We start from the raw sequence: 21,630 nt of genomic DNA on the forward strand, positions 1-21,630 counted from the left end.
CTCGGTGTAATCCACAATTTTTTCGAAGACGTTGAAATCAAAAATGGCAAGCAAGCCGAGTATGCCCGGGCTTCCTCCAGGAATGCCTGATCCAGAAGCAATATTTCAGTCTTGGTGGCCTATCATTATTGCCTTAGTCGGAGGTCTGATATATGGATTGAGGTGATTTTTTATTTGTAACCTAATTTTGCGAGGTTGTTGTTTTTACAGTATTGTTATTTGAGTTGGTTGATAATAAATGAAGTGGACACGCTTATATAGTAAGAGCATTGTAAATGTAGCACTGTTACTGCAGTCAGTCTACCCAGGTAGCTGAACAATGTGAAGCGTAAGTTTGATATCTGATTGGGGAAATGCTATTTAATTTATGGCAGTGGCTAGAGAACCGGAATCGGTTCCCTAGACTGCGAAATTATTCGTCCGGAACCGGTTCTCTAAGCAAAATACCATGCATAGGCTAGGGAACCGGAATTTTATTTCTATGCATAATGCTGCCGAAATCCACTTTGTTACTTGGTAAGTGTCATGCATATTATTATCTTAATTAATTTTATCATGCCCTTGCATTTATCTGCGTTTACTGTCTCCAAAAGTGTACTCGCCGCATATATATACCGTGTCTGCCGTATTGGAATGATATAAACTAGTACGAATGAATGCGTGAAAACTACTTTGCAGTTTTTAAATGTCATTAAATTTTGCTTTAAACTTGTACTATGTTTAAATTATTTAAATATAAAATAATATTGGTTTGTATTTGCGTCATTACATGTTTATAGATGAACAAATTAATTTAATTGCCCTTAAAACTTCATACAGATTCTTTGATCACTTTAAATACTTGTTTGTAACACCTCGGCATTTCATGTTCAAAGATATGTAATCAATATTAATTAACAGAAATTACTTAATTTGTTTTAATCGTTTCTTTTATTGTCTTATACCTTTTAAGTTTAAATTTCAAGTTTATTTCGGCTCCAGTGTCGACGATTTCGCATTCATTCGTACTAGTTTATTTTATCATTCCAATATGGCGGACAGTATGTGGCGAGTACACTTCTGGAGACACAGTAAACACAAATAAATAAAAGGGCATAGCTTGCTGAAATGGTAAAAATAATTAACTTATTAAGATAAGAATATGCACATGATACTTACCAAAAGAAACAAAGTGAATTTCGACAGTTTTATGCATAGAAATAAAATTCCGGTTCCCTAGCCTATGCACGGTACTTTAGCTAGAGAACCGGTTCCGGACGAATAAGTTCGCTGTCTAGGGAACCGATTCCAGTTCTCTAGCCACTGCCTTAATTTATACCTAGGCATAGTCCAAATAATTGTACTCGAGAGTTGAATATCGTTAAATTTTTTTGACTTGTCGATATCCGCCTCTAGGTAGACAATGTAAAATATCAAAATGTAAAATCGGTCTACCCGAGGTCTCATTATTTAGACTAACCTAGGCGTGGATATCTGAAATGACCTATCATGGGACAATCACATAAACAGGTCAACCAAGAAAGCTAACCAAACCTTAGGGTTCTTACGAAGACACAATAAGGTCAAATCCTAACCCATTAAGACCATTGCTTACCAGACTCTAGTCCGACCTCAGCTCGAATATATTCCTCCGAGGTATGGTCGCCCCACACCCAAACTCAAATTGACCAAATTGAAAGCGTCCAAAGGAGAGCCGCCCGTTGAATCAAGACCGACTACTTCCATACTTCCAGTGTAACAGATATGCTACACTCCCTAAACCTCCGTCGACTGGATTTAAGGCATACATATTCTAGGTTATCACTCTTCTATAAGATTCACCATGAACTATCCCAGTCATTGATTACCTGACCCCAATGACCCGTTGTGTCCGCTATGGCCACTTCCTAAGTTACAGGTTAATTACAGCAACTACTGACTATTACAAGTTTTCTTATTTTCCGAGAACAGTGTACCATTGGAACCAACTTCCCCCCAGTGTCGCCCACCTCCCTACCCTAGAGCAGTACAGTGCTGCAGTTTGCAGCCTAGAACATGTCTCACCCTAGTTATCCTGCAAACTCAAGTTTTAACCTTTTATATCACCAAAGTTATTTTTAGTTTCTTCCCCTCTAAATTTTTATCACTATCTTCTTTCTCTTTTTGATTTTGACGCGCAAAACGGCTACGTTCCCGCAAGGGGTTTGACGTCAACGGCATCTAGATAGATAGATAGAAATGGCATGATTTTAAGCTAGTGTCTAGGGGTACAGATTTGTACCCCTAGAATCTGATTCTAGAGCAGATTCTAGAGGTATGGAACAGTACTCCTAGACAGCCCTGTTAGGGATTGTCTAGGAGTACGGACCTCCAACGTATACGCCTGTCTGATGAAAGACAGGACATATTATGGGAATGCCCCTGGCTGGAGGACATGCGGCATCCACAGACATTGTCCGGAGAATATCTTCTTCATGCATGGAGGGATTTTGTTGTAACTTGGCACAAATGTTCACCATCATGAGACGGTGTGTCATGCGCAAGAACCAGGTCCCTAGGTCTAAGGTCAAGGTCACACTTAGAGGTCAAAGGTCAAATTCAAGAATGACTGTCAAGAGCATTTCTTCTTGTTAAAGCGCTTAGTTTTAAAATGGAACAATGCTCTTAGTTTTAAACTGGAACAAAGCTCTTAGGCCTTAACTTGAACAGAGTTCTTAGTTTTAACTAGACCAAAGCTCTGAGTTTTATACTGGAACAAACTCTTAGTTTTAAAATGGAACAAAGCTCTTAGTTTTAAACTGGAACAAAGCTCTTAGGCCTTAACTGGAACAGAGCTCTTAATTTTAAACTAGACCAAAGCTCTGAGTTTTAAACTGGAACAAAACTCTTCTAAAGTTTTAAACTGGAACAAAGTTCTCATAGTTTCAACATGAGACAAAGCTCATAGTTTTAAACTGGAACAGAGCTCTTATTCTTAAACTGGACCAAAACTCTTAGTTTTTAAACTTGAGCAAAGCTCTTAGTTTTAAACTGGAATAAAGCCCTTAGCTTTAAACTAGAATGAATCTGTGGCACATGTAACATCAATGGGTCCTCAAGGCCCTGTGCTGTTAGAAAAAAAGGCCCTGTGCCATTAGAAAAAAAGGCCCTGTGTCTTTAGAAAAAAAGGCCCTGTGTCATTAGAAAAAAAGGCCCTGTGCCATTAGAAAAAAGGCCCTGTGTCATTAGAAAAAAAGGCACTGTGCCATTAGAAAAAAGGCCCTGTGCCATTAGAAATAAGGCCCTGCACCATTAGAAAAAAGGCCCTGTGTCATAAGAAAAAGAAGGCCCAGTGCCATTAGAAAAAAGGCCCTGTGTCATTAGAAAAAAGGCCCTGTGCTATTAGAAAATAAGGCCCTGTGTCATTAGAAAAAAGGCCCTGTGTCATTAGAAATGCAAACATTTCACTGGCAAACTTGAAATTTGCTCTTTATGCAGAAAATCTTAATTGATGCCAATGAGAAGTTTACCACAGCTCATTAAAATGTCTTTTGAATTAAGAGGAAGACTTGTTACCATTTGATAGGCAGCTTGAATCACTGAAACCTTTGATTTGGAATTCTGTATAAAATGCCAGTTATAAGTACATGTATTCCAAAATTAATGTAGTAATGTAGCAACTTGCATGGAAACCCTTTTATATAAGCTTTCATTATGACATGTCAGATCTTTAGATATATATATATATATGAAAAAGGTTGCTTCTGTTCGGTTAATATGTCCAAGTGTTGTTTTAAAAAAAAATCACAATTCTTGTTTTTATTTTCAGACAGTATTTCCGAGGTGCTAGATGTACAAGTGAGCTGAAATTGGATGACAAAGTCGCTATTATTACTGGGGGAGGAAGTGGTATAGGCAGATATATTGCTGAAGATTTTGCTAAAAGAGGTAAACCGTTTGAACTTTTAAAGAGGCTTGTTCACCAATTTTCTGTTAAAGTGAATGTTCTAAAGAAAATTTCTAGACCCTGTTGAGATGTCGTTCACCTTTTCCAAGATATTTTTTATGCCCCAGCGTGTATAGCGATGAACTGTCAGTCCATTTTGGCATTTGTCAGTCTGTACAAACCATATTTACTACAACCCACATTAATGACCCAGTTTTGTTCATACTTGACAAACTTTGTGGCAAGACCTAACAAACTAGCTTAAATATGGATGACCTTGAACCTCATATAACCTTACCTTCAAGCTTAAAATCTTAATAAACAATAATTTATAGTCCTACAGCCCACATGAATGACCCAGATTAGTTCATGCACAGACTCAATAAATCTTAAGTTATGGTAAGACCTACCATATGACCTATTTATAGGTGACCTTCACTCTCACATGACCTTCACCTTCAAACTTGAAACTGTAAAAACAAAATTTTACGGTCCTACATCCCACTAAATGACCCAGTTTAGTTAATACTCACACTCATCAAACCTTGTGACAAGACCAATGTAGGTGACCTTGACCTTCATATGACCTTCACCTTCAAACTTAAAACATTAGTAATAAATATTTTTGGTCGTACAGGGCACATTAATGACCCAATTTAGTTCATACGCTCAACAAACCTTGTGGCAAGACCTACAAACTGACCTATATATAGATGACCTTGACCTTCATGTGATCTTCACCTTTAAACTTAAATCTCAAAAAACAACATCTTTGATCATGCATGTACACCTGGTGGTATGATTTTGCATTTTGAAAACACAGATCCTTGTTCTATATTTAATAGTAACTAGTACATTATATACTACATATTTATGTTTCAAAAGAATTGCAATCCATTTGTGATTATGAATATAATCTACATTAATATATATTTCACATGTGATTGTGATTTTCTCCATATTCTGTTGTTTCTTAAACTTGTAAGCTTGTAATATGTCAACACTGTAAGCTTTTATATTATCATGTGGTAGATAGATATTGAAACAGAAATTTTTCATTGCATGTAAAGCATAATAAATTGTTGTTGTTGTTGTTTTGCATGGAAGTTTGTAAAGACAGCACATTATCAGTAAATGAGTTGTAAGTTTATGTCTCTTTTGTTTGCCTGGTGCTATGATGAATTGGCCATGTTTTGAAGGGAATCAGTTGTTTCGTTATTTTAGGGGCAAAAGTTTACCTGGCTTGTCACAAAGAAGATGAAGAGACCTTGACAGAGCTGAGAACCAAGACAAAAAATGAGAAGATTTTCTCTATACAGTGTGATCTAGCTTCTCTGAAGTCCATTCAGAGCTTTGTGGATGCCTTTAAAAAGAGTAAGAATTAAACACTTATCAAGAACTTGAATAATTTAGTTGTAAATTTAACCATGTTTCATTATCTCTATACACATGCAAAAAGATACACAAAAGATACACAAAATTACAACAAAACACAAATGGATTGGGCAGCAAGTTCTTACAACATGATATTGAGCCCTTCCGAGAAATGTAAATTCATTATGGTGTATTTCCAAAACAACTTCAGAATAGTTGCACAAATACCATTGATAAACACGAGCTTTGATTGCATCACAAATTTGATAGATGTGCATTGGTTACAGCACTGTGTAGTGTTCAAGAGCATAAACTTTTCAGCTTCAAAATTTACAAATAGGAAAGAAGTGTTAACCGATTTATCACCATTCAGCTTACAAAGTTTCTAGTAAATGGACAAAAGCTTTTGAGGTGAGGCTGTCATGTACGTAATTGAAAAGTTTGAACTCAGAAATTAATGAACTTTAATTTTGTTACATTGGCAGAGAAGAAATGTGTTGGTATTCTGTGATGGAGTATTTATTAATATCATTTTTCAATGATTAGAAATTTTAGGATAGGGGCAATTTTCATAATAAATAGACAAAAATCTGATTTTGAATGTGATTGATACATAATGTATCCCTTACAGAGGAAGACAAACTCCACTACCTGATCAACAATGCTGGAGTGATGATGGCCCCACAGAGTACAACTGATGATAAGTTTGAGTATCATATACAGGTCAATTACTTAGGTATTTGTGCGTTTTCAAGATCTTTTGAAAGTTTGTTTTTGAAGAAAACAGAAAAAAAATCATGTAATAGTAATATTTAGAATAGGTGTGATTATTATTTATAAAGCAGTTGCTGATTAAGGTGACTGAAACTTTCTCATATATGTCACCTATTTTTGTATATGAGCCGTGCCATGAGAAAATCAACATAGTGGCTTTGCGACCAGCATGGATCCAGACCAGCCTGCGCATCCGCGCAGTCTGGTCAGGATCCATGCTGTTCGCTAACAGTTTCTCTAATTACTATAGGCTTTGAAAGCGAACAGCATGGATCCTGACCAGACTGCGCGGATGCGCAGGCTGGTCTGGATCCATGCTGGTCGCAAAGCCACTATGTTGGTTTTCCCATGGCACGGCTCAATTATAAATATAAACATATCCATATTCTTCAAGGTGAGTTGATAAGGTTGCTGACATCAGATCACCTTGGTGGGTTGGAGCCCTGTTCAGATTGTCGTGTAAGGAAACTATCCAGTTGGCTTGCGGAAAGTTGGTGGTTCTACACAGTAGCCTTCTCATACCTGAAATAATGGTTTTTGGGGCACCTTGGGGCATACTTCACCATTAAAGCTGAAGAGTTGCCATATGACCTGAACTGTCAGTGTGGCAGTTCCAGGGCTTTTTTTACTTGAACTTGCACCTATGCCTTAACTTTACAGTCAAATTATTCTTTCCTAAAAATATTCTGAGAATCTTTTCTGTATGCATGCTATGTATTTATAAAAATACTTCTTTGAAGAAGTTACCATTTTTATGTTTTGCTTTAAATTTCAAGTGAGATTAAAATGTACATGTTCATAGCACTTTTAGATAATAAATTGAATAAAAGTTGCTATATATCTGGTTTTTTTTCAGGTCATTTCTTCCTGACGCATCTGTTATATGATATGTTGAAGCAGTCAGGACCATCCAGGGTGATAAATACTACAGCGCCAGCTTATCAGCTAGGACAGCTAGACTTTGATGACATCAACTTTGAGAAGAGGGAATATGTTGCCTCAAGTGCTTATGCCCAGAGTAAACTTGCTGTTGTCTTCTTTACCAAAGAGTTTGCCAAGAGGTTTCCATTTGAAGGCATGTTTTATTGGCTTACATACAGTTTGTTTCAAATATTGAAGGGGGGCCTCCTAGGCCGAGTGGTTAAGGCCACGGACTTTGAATAAATTGCCCCTCAACAATATGGGTTCAAGCCTCACTCGGGGCATTGAAATCTTCATGTAAGGAAGCCATCCAGCATGCTTAAGGAAGGTCGGTGGTTCTAGCCAGGTGCCACCCCTGATGAAATAATGCACGGAGGGTACTTAGCATCTTTCTTCACTGTCAAGTCTGGAAAGTTGCCATATGACCTAAACTGTGCCAGTGGGAAATTAAACCCAACCAAAACAAAATAATCACATACTGGAACAGGTTTTTTTTTTGGCACATAATACACAAAGTAGAATTTCTTGAAAGTCTGACATACATTTTAAAGGATATTTTTCTACCCAGGTCCCCGCAGGTACCTGAAATAGTGCTCAGAGGGGCACCTGGCCCCAATTTCACAAAAAAACTGAAGTAGTTGCTTAGCTAAGTCTTTTATTAATCCCCCGCCGTGGCGGAGGGATTATAGGAATGGTCTGCGTCTTTCCGTCCTTCCGTCCGTAACAAAATCGTGTCCGGTCCATATCTCCTAAACCCCTTGAAGGATTTTCATGAAACTTGGGTCAAATGATCACCTCATCAAGACGATGTGCAGAACCCATGAGTCAGCCTTGTCGGTTCAAGGTCAAGGTCACAACTCAAGGTCAAAGGTTTGAGCCTGCCATTTTGTGTCCGCTCTATATCTCCTAAACCCCTTGAAGGAATTTTATAAAACTTGGGTCAAATGATCACCTCATCAAGACGATGTGCAGAACCCATGAGTCAGCCATGCCGGCTCAAGGTCAAGGTCACAACTCAAGGTCAAAGGTTTGAGCCTTCCATTTTGTGTCCGCTCTATATCTCTTAAACCCCTTGAAAGAATTTTATAAAACATGGGTCAAATGATCACCTCATCAAGACGATGTGCAGAACCCATGAGTCAGTCATGCCGGCTCAAGGTCAAGGTCACAACTTAGGGTCAAAGGTTTGAGCCTTCCATTTCGTGTCCGCTCTATATCTCCTAAACCCCTTGAAGGAATTTTATAAAACTTGGGTCAAATGATCACCTCATCAAGGCGATGTGCAGAACTTATGAGTCAGCCATGTCGGCTCAAGGTCAAGGTCACAACTGAAGGTCAAAGGTTTGAGCCTTCCATTTCGTGTCCGCTCTATATCTCCTAAACCCCTTGAAGGAATTTTATAAAACTTGGGTCAAATGATAACCTCATCAGAACGATGTGCAGAAATTATGAGTCAACCATGCCAGCTCAAGGTCAAGGTCACAACTAAGGGTCGAAGGTTTGAGCCTTCCATTTGGTGTCCACTCTGTATCTCCTTAACCCCTTGAAAGATTTTCATCAAACTTGGGTCAAATGATCACCTCATCAAGAACTCATGAGTCAGCCATGTCAACTCAAGGTCAAGGTCACAACTGAAGGTCAAAGGTTTCAGCTCTGTATCTCCTAAACCCCTTGAAGGATTTTCACGAAACTTGGGTCAAATGATCACCTCATCAAGACGTTGTGCAGAATTCATGAGTCAGCCATGTCAGTTCAAGGTCAAGGTCACAGCTAAAATCAAAGGTTTTACCCTTTCACTATCCATAGCAGTGGCGGGGGATTTAGCTGTCTTTCAGACTGCCTTGTTTCAGATGCATCAAAATCGTATATGACTATTTTATAGATCAAAACACAACAATTCTGAATTTTACAGAAACATAGACATATGAAATAATACCATGCTTAAATAAAAACTTAAGCAATAGCACGATTTTAATATAACAGACATAACTAAGTTATTACTTAAGTGTTTTCCAGAAATTGTGGCTTGGGGTCTTCCTCCACCATAAAAAGCTGGAAAGTTGCCATTTGACCGAAAACTATAGTGGTCCCAATTGCTATTCACAAAATGCATAAATGCCAACTGCATATCAGTATAGTGATATTTTACCATCATAGAAAAATTATTGGAAGCAGTCAAAATTCCATAGGTTATAATTTATAACAACCAAATACGTAGAATTTTCCAATTTCGCCACTTGCAATTTTTATTCGCCACTTTGATCACATATTTACCACTTGGCTCAAGTTCCAAACCACAGCGCGGGCCCTGATAATGCGAACGAGTGTAATGTGTGGTTCATTCTGTCATCATTCATGTATCTCTGGTAAACTGATGATTATGCTCCCAGAGGGAAGCATATTGTACTTGCACTGTCTGTACATTGATTAATTCATCTGCCCTGAATACATGGTGTCTCAGGTATAACTTCTAATTAATTCAAAGGATTCCAATGAAAATTTATTCAAATGTGAAGCATGATGGGAAATTGTGTCACACTCATGAATCAGGTCCAAGATTATTATCACTGACAATGCATTTATTTAAGTATTTTGTGTCTCCAATGTAACTTGTAAATGATTCATGGCCTTAGGATTCCATTGAAACCTAAACAAATATTAAGATGTTCTATGCAAGTTAGGTCTGTACACCTAAGGTGAAGGTCACAGTATCACTCACTGTTCTCATGTGCTTAAAGACTACATTGTGTGGCATTTATCATTTACTTCTTACATCAGTCGTTTGAATTACACAAATATTAATCAGTTACAAATTTGTTTCGTTTTTGACTCACTATAGGATTAAATTACTTTTTCTGGTGTTTATGTATATATAAACCCTGCCAAATACATGTAATGCAAACTGGGTGTTATGTAAAATGTGTGTGTTAAAAGACAGTTTTTACACATACATGAACACTAGAAAAAAATATCCTTAATTCCATATAATTCCAAGTTAACATGTTTCAGCACTGATTTTTCATTTTTTAAGGAATTTGCATCATGCATCAAAAATTTCGAAAACAACAATATCAGATTTTTAACCAAAGCAATGACCATTGGATAGGAAATGATCTAAGACTAAGAAAATGAATGCTTACACTTACAAGTTCTGTTCATAGATAAGAAAGTTATTGCTGTTTATTAAATATTTCTTCTGTCGGTTTCAGCATTGATATAATGTTGAAAAATTAATATAAAAAAGATCAATAAGGGGGTCGTCAGTGTTTGAAAATCTCGGCTAAACCAATCAGATTGCTTGAATTACTAGATATTGGAATTATTTTGTGTTTACAGATGAAGGTGTCTCTATGAACAGTGTTATACCAGGGGTTGTACGTACTGGCATTCATCGTCACATGCCATTCCGCCAGAGTGCTTTCATCAGCCTTACATTCTCACCATTCCTCTGGTTTATGATGAAACATCCAGAAGACGGGGCACAGACCACAATATTCTGCTCCCTAGCTGATGCTCTTACAACAGTCACAGGCTATCTCTACAAGTAAGTTGATATAAATACTGATAGGATTTTCTAGCAGTTTAATGTCTGTGAAATTTGTGACAATGTGCCTATTTAGGAAAGATTATAGAGGAAATTTCTTTGTTTTGATGTAGCATAGAAATATGTTTCACTGAGCGAACACATTAGGCAATATTTTCTTGAAGGGTCCTTGGGAGTCACAAGTGAAAATTTATATTCTGGTGTTCACAAGTGAAAGATATTTTGATGTTACATGGAAAATAAACAAATTTTCTTTTTATTTCATGTCTTATATATCGTTTTCACTAAAGTATTTCAGTTTAACTTTCACAACATCATGCACATTGGGCAATGTCCCACATAAAATCATGATGTCACTATGTTAAGAATGAAAAAAAAAGTTATATTGAAACTACTGAAAAACATTAAATAAAGAGGGAAAATTCTATTACCTTCATTTATATGCTCTTGGTTATTTTTTGCTTTCACCCATAATGGTGTTTTGATATAGATTAAGTAACTTTTTGTGCCTCTTCTAAATGGGGGATGGGTAGGGGTGGGGGATAGGGGGCATAACTATGTAATTTTGCTGATATTTACCAAAATCTTATGACAAATCCTTATTCGTCAGTTGATTATATTGGTTCAGACTAAGGCAGTAGATCTGTAATGACAATCAGCATTTTCTATGGGATTTTGTTCAGTCATGTGCTGCTATTTCTGCACCAGCCAGGAATGCCGGAATAACTTGTGCAGAAAATATGATTTCCATTTGATTAAATTTCTGCACAAGATTACTTTTCATGGATGTTTTGAATTACTTTAACATCAGTACTTAATTTAACAGTTGCAAATCACAAAATTATTTGGAGCCTGCCCGCTTAGCTCAGTAGGGAGAGTGCAGATCTATGGATTGCGGGGTCGTGAGTTTGCTCCCCGCGTGAGGCGTATGTTTTCCATGACGATTTGATAAAAGACATTGTGTCTGAAATCATCTGTCCTCCACCTCTGATTCATGTGGGGAAGTTGGCAGTTACTTGCAGAGAATACCGTAGGTTTGTTCTGATACAAAATCCAGGAACACTGGTTAGGTTAACTGCCTGCCATTACATAACTGACATACTGTTGAAAAAACTGAGTTAAACCCAAAACAAACAGACATAGTTTGAAACATATACAGTCAAGTTGTAATGGAAATCTTCACTGAAATATATATGTCAGAACTAATAGAAATTTGTTTTCTTAGGGAATGCAAGCGAGAGAAGTACCATGAGATTGTTGACAATGAGGAAGTTCAAGAAAATTTGTGGGATGAAACATTGAAGATGCTTGACATTAAAGAATTTGGAAAAACCAGTTGATGAGAAGATTATAATAGAATTACCTTCCATCATGTAGCTTACTAAAGATCTGATTGAAATACTTCATTGTTAAGCAAGATTCTTTGCTATTATCAAAGCTTTGGGATGTTTTTTTTTTCTGTTTCTAAATGCTGCTTCAGCTTGTCCATTTTTACTGCAGCACAAGCAGTTTATTAACAACCAAAAAATCATCTGGGCCTGCATGTATCAACATGCGTTTTTTGTTGTTTTTTAATTTTGTATTTTTCTCATTTTATTGCGTTACTGCAGATTTTTTTTCTTCAACTTTTGCATTAAGATAGCTTTAATAGTTTCAGATGGATATGCTTAATTCAGTGCTTTACATGTCCCAAATTAAAGTTCCAAATTGAATATGTGTCCTAATCTTAAACTTCAGAGACAACCCATTAAATAGTACAAACCTTCATTAAGGAGTATAGCCCTCCATTAATGAATATACACTCACAATTCCTAAATATAGACTCCCATTAAGGTAGTTCTGCATGTTCGGATCGAAAACATTTCTAAAATGTAGAATTTGATTAAACCCTGTCTTTATCAAAACTTCAGAATATGCTTCAAAAATTCAGCAAATAGTAAAGATAGGGTCGTGTGCTTGATTTTTTGCTAGACTGATTTGAAAAATTAGGACCTCGCGTAATTTTTCATAACGGAGCTGTGGAAAATCACAACTTTCGTAATATTTTCACAAATATAAAAGTTTTTCTACAATGTAGATCTTTATGAAACTTCTCAGTGGTAAATAAACATATGGTCAATGCCATCACTTCTGGTTTATCAAACGTGCAGAACCTTTTATGAATAAGGACTCCCATTAATGAATATAGAGTACCATTAATGAATATAGACCCCCCCCCCCCCCCCCATTAATGAATATACACTTATAATTAATGGTGACTCTAGGTAATAAATATAGACTCTAGTTAATGAATATAGACTCCCATTAAGTACTGAACCTGATCTTGCCACTTAGAATCTTATCTTTGTACTAAACTTTTTTTACAGATACCACTTGGGCTAAAATTGTTTCTTATAGATATAATGACTACCAAAACTAATGGAAATATGAAACCATTTATACATGTAGAAGGGAAAAGTAACTGCCAATTTTGATTCATGTAGAGAAGTTGGCATTTACTTGTGGAGAACTGATTAGTACTGGTGGAGATTCCAGGAACATAGTGTAAATTTTAGATAGAGAAATTATTATATAATAAAAAATCAGTGAAAACTAGAAATGTGTCCATGGGACACAGATGCCCCCACTACATGACATTAGTCAGGGGCCAGAACTCCTACAATACTGAATGAATCCGGATGCGAAACCCCAGGTGCACAAATACACATGCTGACCAACATTCCTGTAAACTTTGGTGATTCTAGGTCAAATACTTTTGGGGCTATGCGCGACACAACATTAAAATGACCAATTTTTTACTAAGTCAGGGGCCATAACTTCTACATGACTGGATGAATCCGGACGCGAAACCCCAGGTGCACAACTACACATGCTGACCAACATGCCTGTAAAGTTTTGTGACTCTAGGTCATATACTTTTGGAGCTAGGCACAACACAACATTAAAATGACCAATTTTTACAAAGTCAGGGGCCATAACTTCTACATGACTGAATGAATCCGGACGCGAAACCCCAGGTGCACAACTACACATGCTGACCAACATTCCTGTAAACATTGGTGATTCTAGGTCAAATACTTTTGGAGCTATGCGCGACACAACATTAAAATGACCAATTTTTTACTAAGTCAGGGGCCATAACTCCTACATGTCTGGATGAATCCGGACGCGAAACCCCAGGTGCACAACTACACATGCTGACCAACATGCCTGTAAAGTTTTGTGACTCTAGGTCATATACTTTTGGAGCTAGGCACGACACAACATTAAAATGACCAATTTTTACAAAGTCAGGGGCCATAACTTCTACATGACTGAATGAATCCGGACGCGAAACCCCAGGTGCACAACTACACATGCTGACCAACATTCCTGTAAAGTTTTGTGACTCTACGTCAAATACTTTCAGAGCTACGCGCGACACAACATTTTCGGAAGGACGGACGGAAGGACGGACGGACAAGAGCAAATCTATATGCCCCCCCCCCCCCAAAGTGGGGGCATAAAAATGTATAAATATTTGCATATACTCTTTTCAGAAAAAAAGAAGTTGTTTTTGTATATCAGAATGTTTAAACCTTTGGAAAGTACCAAAACTATGAGAAGCATTTATTTCTATCAAAGAGACTGCAAAACGGCTGTTTCCAACATTTGTATTCATGTAAATTACTTGGTTATCACCTACCAAAATTTTTTATATTCTCTACAGCAACTGATATTGATAAAACAGTTGTAGAATGGAGGGTCATACAGCTCAGTGAGACATATAGAATTCAGCATTAAGACGATCATTATATCATACAATTTATATAATCAGTTTATTTACATTTTATTATAACAATATTCGTACATATTTACAAAGTGTTCTTTGTTTTGTTTATCAGTGAGCTTGTGTAGATCAAATGTTGTCATTAATATATAAGGGTAGTGTGTATTAACTATGTATCACTGCAATAAAGTTATACTGTGTATAAAGTATATTTATGCAATATATAATATTCAATTTTGCCTATGTGTTTGAGGAGGCTTTATGTAAGATATAACTGTGTAATAGATATTATAGCTTTGAACAGAATCAAATCCAAACTTAAGATAGACCTATGTGCCATATTGAAGGGCTTATAGGAAATTTTATCTGCAGGTAAAAAAGTGCAGCCTGTTTTCATAAAAATCTCAATTTTCGAGATAGTAGAAATTTATAATTCTGTATCAATAATCTATAAAATAACAGATCTGAAATTAGATACATGTATGAACATGGAGTGAAATCTTGTTAATTCTCATGATAACAAAGTGAGAATTAAAATATATCTGTATATTGATTGAAAACGTTAGCTCCCAACTTTACTTAATAAGCGTCTACATGTTTGTTTCTTTTGTTGTTGGGTTTAACATTGCACCGACACAGTGAAAGGGCATTTGGCGACTTTCCAGTTTTGATGGTGGAGGAAGACCCCAGATGCCCTTCTGTGCATTATTTCATCAGAAGCGGGCATCTGGGTAGAACTACTGACCTTCCATAAGCCAGCTGGATGGCTTCCTCACATGAAGAATTCAATGCCCCGAGTGAGGCTTGAACCCACACCGGTAAGGGTAGATGCTTATCTGTGTAAGAAGTGTTGATAAATTGATCAGGTGGTACGTGATTTCACAAAAACATGACCAGTTATGATTCTATTGTTTAAAATGTTTGATAATATCAATATTATGAAATACTCTGATTCATCAGAAATTGCTACATCAGACAGGATTGTCACAGTAGTATTTTGTTTTTGATTCTGTTCACTTAGGAATATATAACTGGAACTATAATATTTTATGTAAGCATAATAGCTGTGCCAATATGATGTGTATCTGTGTGAAATATATCTGTGTTATATGTTTGATGTATTATTCTGAAAATAGTACTATGCTCCCAAAGGAAGCGGTATTGTAACCTCATTGTATGTTAGTTAGTTTGTCTGAAATGCTTAAGTATCAAAAAACTACCTGTACACAAATGATTAGCGTGATATGATTGTGTGTTGACCTTCAACAGATGGGTATTTATCTCCAAGGTCACAGGCAAGTGGGAGGGGGGGGGTTACACTTAAAGAGACATTTGTCACATTCTAGCGACACCTCAGTGTTTAAAAAGACATATAATCATAATAGTAGACATTAAATTACTATGGAAGAGAAACGGGCAACTTTAATATATTAAGCAAAATCTATGCCTCATTTTAACATTGGAACATCAGACTGATCATTTGACAGAAAAAAGTATATCTGATCACTGGTCCTTCACCTCTGATCCATGTGGGAAGTTGTCTGTTACTTGCTAAGAACAGATCGGTGTTGGTGTGCATAGATTAGGTTAAGTCAGTACCGTTACAGAACTGAAATATGGTGTGAAAACCAAATATTACAAAGATTCTTGTGTAAATAACTGACAAGTGTTACATCTGATTATTCAAAGGAAACTATTATTTAAGGTAGTGAAAATTGATGATTTCTGTGCAATTTCATGTTCTCATCTGTTATTTCAGCATTCTTCAGCATTATAGCTTAAAGGAGCAGTGATTTCTGTCACAGCTGATGAATGCAAAATCACATACAGAGAAAATTTAATTGCATGGAAATTACTGATTGTCATCACGCCTCCACAACCTTAAGTCTTGCTTGCATGATCCGGCCCCTTGTTCACAAAGCATTTTTCGGTCTCAGCTGAGTTTGAGTTTGAAATTTTAATATCAATTTAAACTGACCGACCATCGATACTGAAAAGTCATTTGAAAATAGTTATTAACTTAAAATTTAGTTTTAAACATGCTTTTTAGATATAAATGACCAAGTTTAATTATCAAACTCAGCCGAGACTGAAAATGTTTTGTGAACATGGGGCCTGGTTGTATGTACTTAGATAGAAATTGGAACTATCTTAATGTAGCATTTACCTTGCACATTTAAAATTGTGAAAATTCTCTTATTTTCAAAGGGTAAAATAAAGGCATTAAAAAAATAACCTTGTTGTTATTCATTCAAATGTGTTCCATTTTAAACAACAGCATTTATTTATTATTTTGAGAGTTCTCGTAAATTTCACATTGATTTGATTTACCTCGCGGAAAATTTTGAATGTCTAGTTTTAATACTGTGAATGTAGTCAGCGTGATTAAATTGATATTGATTTGTAATTAGATTTCCTCAGAATCACAAGTTTTCCCAATTTAATTTCCAATTTAATGCCTTCATTATCTCTTTTTATAATGAAACAAGTCTCGTTTTCAATAATTAAATGCATCAGTTGGTAGCAGCTTTGTTATGTGATGGTCTTCAGAATCTCTCTGTGAAATGAGATTTGCTTGCAGTTAAATAGGTATATTGTGAAATGATTAAATTTCATTGGCAGAGGATTTTTGTGGTTTTTCGGGGAGAACAAATTCATGGATTTCAAACTTTGAATATAATAGCTATACGTACACTCTAAATAGTCATCTTTTCATTTCAACAAACAATTTGGTATCAAACAAATCAGTAGTACTCTTATATTCATAACACATGAATGGAAATTTTACTTGTTTGTTTGTGATTTTAATTTCATGGCTTACCGCAAGCACACAAAGGAAAACTAGTCCTGAAGAATATTAATGACTATATCTGTAGTTAAAAAAGTGAACTTTTCAAGAGTACACAAAAAAACATGTACTTTCATATACAGATTCTAGTGCCGTTCATGACATATACATTTAATCTGAAACTTTTTGGGGCTAAATTTAATGGTCTCTTTTTAAAGGTTAATTTTAATATGTATGCCATTGCAATATAAAATTTAGTCCACTGCTGTCCTGTAATGTAACATGAAATACTTCGATTTCATTTTTATCCACAATTCATTCAGATGTTGTCTTCAGAGTCTGACCCAGCTGCAATATAGTTACTGGTATATAATTGCCAAATCTAAGAATTCCAAATTACAATATTATAAAGATGAGAATTGTTCAAAAATAAGATATAGAATTAACAATAGGCATGTTCTAAAAAATTTAAAACCAGGCAAGGGATAATCTCAGCTAGAAACACACAGAGAAATGAAGCACAACAGTAAGTGCTATAATGTACAGAACATCCTTTTGCTATAGTTCTTACAAAACCGCAAATATGTTAGATGTATATTGTTCAAATTACATGTATTTTGGGGTAACAGTATACCTAGAATGTCTCTGAATTAAGATTTTTGGAATTTATAGAAAAATAAATGTTCATAAATATTTCTACCTATTCATCAATAGTAAAATTGGAATCAAAGGACATTTCATAGATGATGATATATTAGTCTAGCTTAAAATTGACATTAATGGAGCAAAATTTACATTTGATTCTATAATGTGGACAGATAATGGCAAATGCTAGTTAAATGATGCATTACTGTATGTGCTGTGAATATAAGATTACTACATGATTTGTTTGATATCTGATTGCAGGTTGAAATAAATGTTTAGAGTACTGTACATGTATATAGTAACTTTTCTGTTTTTGTTCAATGCTGACACTTAAAAGTGGTAAACATGGTTTTTGTGATGGCATGACTAAAACCCGTTTTACACTTTCTTAAGTCTGTATGTCATTTAAAGCGTCATGTCTGTATGTTTATTTAGGGGACAAATAATCAGAAATATTCCACTTTGAACAATGTCGTTATTTTGCAATGAGAAATGTAATATATTGAAATAAAATCTGATAGAGCGCAGTAGATTTGTTAATACATGACTGTATATGTCTAATGTGCGCCTTGGTTGATCTAGGTCTTGCAAAACCAACTTCAGTTGAATACACAAAGATCAAGCTTACTGTTGTAATGACCTTATTATATTGCTGCCCCTTTGGATGTTATTCATCATCTAATAGTTTGCTTAATTCTATAATCAGCTGTGTGCCAACTAAATGAAAATAAATCAGCAATTACACTAAGATCTTCTCCTCTGAAATTATAGGTCAGAATACCTTTGAACAACTTTTTCTCATGAACCACTTGATGGATCTTCATCAAACTTGGTCTGTAACATCATTATGAGGTATTCTCTAAAATCAATCAAATGGATGAGCTTGGCCCCTTTTAGGGTCCACTAGAAAATAGAAATTCCCTTAAGTGACTTCTTCTCATGAACTGCTTGATGGATTCACATCACACCTGATCTATAGCATCATTATAAGGTCCTCTCCCAGTTTGATTTACATGGGGATATTTGACCCATTTAAGGGCCCACTAGAGCTAAAAAATTAGCAATTAAACAACTTCTCATGAAACGCTTGATGAATCTTCATCAGACGTGGTCTATATGGCCATTATTGGATCCTGTCCAAAATTTGTTCAAATGGGGCCACTTTTAGGGGTCACTAGAGCTAAAAATAGAAATACCTTAATATTTACATCAAACTCTCTGTAGCATTATTATATGGTACTCTTCCTATTTTATTCAAATAGGGGGTGCGGGTCCTCAGCTAGAGCTAAAGATAGAAATACATTTAAACGACTTCTTTTGATGAATCGCTTGATGGAACTTCATCAAACTTTGTCTATTACAACATTATACGGTCTTTTCCCATTTTTGTCCAGTTGGTGGCTCTCAGCTATTTTTAAGGGCCACTAAAACTAAAAAAGAAATACATTTAAACAACTTCTTGTCATGAATCACATGATGACAGCCTGTAGTATATTATTAATAGGTCCTCTCCCAGTTTTGTTCAAATAGGGTCCGCTAGATTTTAAAAACTTCTCATGACTGTGCTGCTTCATATTAGATCTTTATCAAACACATTCTGTAGGATCAATCTGAGGTCCTGTCCAAACTTTGTTCAAATGAGGGCACTCTGCTCGTTTTTAGGGGTCAACAGAGCTAAAATTATACCTTTTTAAACAACTGCCTGGGTTTACATCAAACTTTGTCTGTAGCATTATTATATTGTCCTCTCCCAATTTAATTCAAATGAAAGCCCTCAGCCACTACTAGGTGCCGCTGGAGCTGAAGATAGAAATACATTTATACGACATCTCCTGATGGATTGCTAGCTAATGGATCTGATCTGTAGCATTATTAAAAGATCCTCTCCCCGTTTCATTCAAATGGTGGCGCTCAATCGCTTTTAGGGGCCGCTAGAACTAAAAACAGAAATGTCTTTAAACGACTCTTTCAGCAGAAGCAATTGATGGATCTTCGTCAAACTCCGTCAATAGCCATTGTAAAGTCCTCTCCAAAATATGCTTAAAATGGAGACTCTTGGCCCCTTCTATGGACCGCTAGAGCTAAAAAAAAAAGAGATATTTTGGAACAACTTCTCATAAACTGCTTCACTGATCTTCATCAAACTTGGTCTGTAAGCATTATTATAAAGTCCTCTTCCATATTTGTTCAATGGCTGGCATTTGATTTCTATTAGGAGCCACCGGAGCTCAAATTAGAAATATCTTTAACTTTCTTATTTTCGTGAAACGCTTGCCATTGGTCCCTTTTAAGCATGGCTAGAACTAAAAATAGAAAATTCTTGAAATGACTGCTTTAAGGACCTTCATGAAACTTGGTCTGTAACATAATTTTAAGACCATCTCCCAAATTTATTCAAATGGTGGCACTTAGCCCCTGTTAAGGGGCCACTAGGTAATACTCAATACAGTTGTTACCATTCATGATTCAGTGTCATACATATATTCAAGGTCAAGCAGTCCAGGTCAAGTAAGCGACTTCGGGCAACTATGGCCCTCTTCTCTACTTTTTTGCAAGATCTTACCACATTTTATTCTCTATTAAACTCATAATTTAATAGATAACGCTAGTTAACAGTGTAGTGCAGTGGAATTAAGTTAAAATGGTGAAAACACACTGTGGCTGATTTAATTCTGTCATATCGAGCTGTCGTATTTGTTGGAAAAAGACACGACAACTCGATAAATATGCTTTTCCTCGAGTTTTTGCTGTGTCTTCTCGACAACGCCACATATTGCACACGAAATAACGACAAATGTAGGTCACGTACTCGACAGATTTAATTGACTGTCTAGCTTTTCGTGTTGGCTTGTATAAAACTGTCGTTCTGGTGTCCTTTGTCGTCGTGTCCTCGCCCTACCAACACGACAGTGTGACAACTCTGAAAACATTGAAATTTGATAATGGCGGCCATTTTGAATTTTCTTTCCCCAAAGACATCCAGTGGATTCTCATTAACTGAATCATAAAGAACGAGAAACCACTAAAATACGGAATTCCGTTAGGGCCATCGCCTTTGTATGTGTTGATCTGAAACGCGATACTCGATAGTACGATGATGAAAACGCGAAATCACGAAACTACGATAACGAAAACGCGACAACACGATGATGATAACGCGATACTACGATAACGAAAACGCGATAATACGATAGTACGATGATGATAATGCGATATACTATCGCGTTTTCACCATCGTACTGTCGCGTTTTCACCATCGTACTGTCGTATTATCGCGTTTTCGTTATCGTAGTATCCTGATATCGCAATATCATTATCGTACTATCGCGTTATCACCATCGTACTGTCGCGTTATCACCATCGTACTGTCGCATTATCATCATCGTACTGTCGCGTTATCACCATCGTACTGTCGCGTTATCATTATCGCACCATCGCCTTCCGGTGCGCATGTGCATGCTAAAAATGAGAAGATTAGAAGTTATACTTTTAGAACTACAGCTCCTGCTCTAGCGATAGGGCGATATGCAGATTCGAACGCGGGTGCTAGTGTGTGAAAATCTTGATTTGTATTGATGATCCTCCTATAGCTACAGCTGCTGGTTAGTCAAAAGCAAAAAATAATTAACATTTTTCCATGCTTTTTTAGCTTTCGTCAATTTAAGAGTCATTTACAGAAAATGAATTTAGGGAGACAAAGCGTGTTGGATGTTGAACAGGTTCAGAATGCTGTGCAGATATAATTTTACTGCATTTCTCATTCCTGTAAAATCATAAATAAAATGTCTGAGTAAGGGGGCGTTAACTCACTTTTGGTTGTAAACTGCTTTACTTTTTATTATATTTTTGCAGAAAATTGCCAGACTTTGATGCATTAAAAGAAACTATGTGCCATGAAAACTGCAAACAAT

The 21,630-nt window shown here is 36.1% G+C and overlaps 1 protein-coding gene across 1 annotated transcript; it reads left to right on the forward strand.

The window, feature by feature from the left end:
- The first annotated feature begins 1 nt into the window (after position 1).
- Positions 2-18,346, forward strand: LOC123545661 (retinol dehydrogenase 12-like). Its single transcript, XM_045331976.2, has 7 exons — positions 2-162; positions 3,788-3,906; positions 5,129-5,278; positions 5,910-6,014; positions 6,909-7,127; positions 10,310-10,517; positions 11,743-18,346. The coding sequence occupies exons 1-7, from the start codon at positions 44-46 to the stop codon at positions 11,855-11,857; spliced, it is 1,035 nt and encodes a 344-aa protein (XP_045187911.2). The 5' UTR covers positions 2-43; the 3' UTR covers positions 11,858-18,346.
- Positions 18,347-21,630: the final 3,284 nt, after the last annotated feature.

The sequence above is a fragment of the Mercenaria mercenaria genome, chromosome 1 (assembly GCF_021730395.1).
Source record: "Mercenaria mercenaria strain notata chromosome 1, MADL_Memer_1, whole genome shotgun sequence".
NCBI classification, from domain to species: domain Eukaryota; kingdom Metazoa; phylum Mollusca; class Bivalvia; order Venerida; family Veneridae; genus Mercenaria; species Mercenaria mercenaria.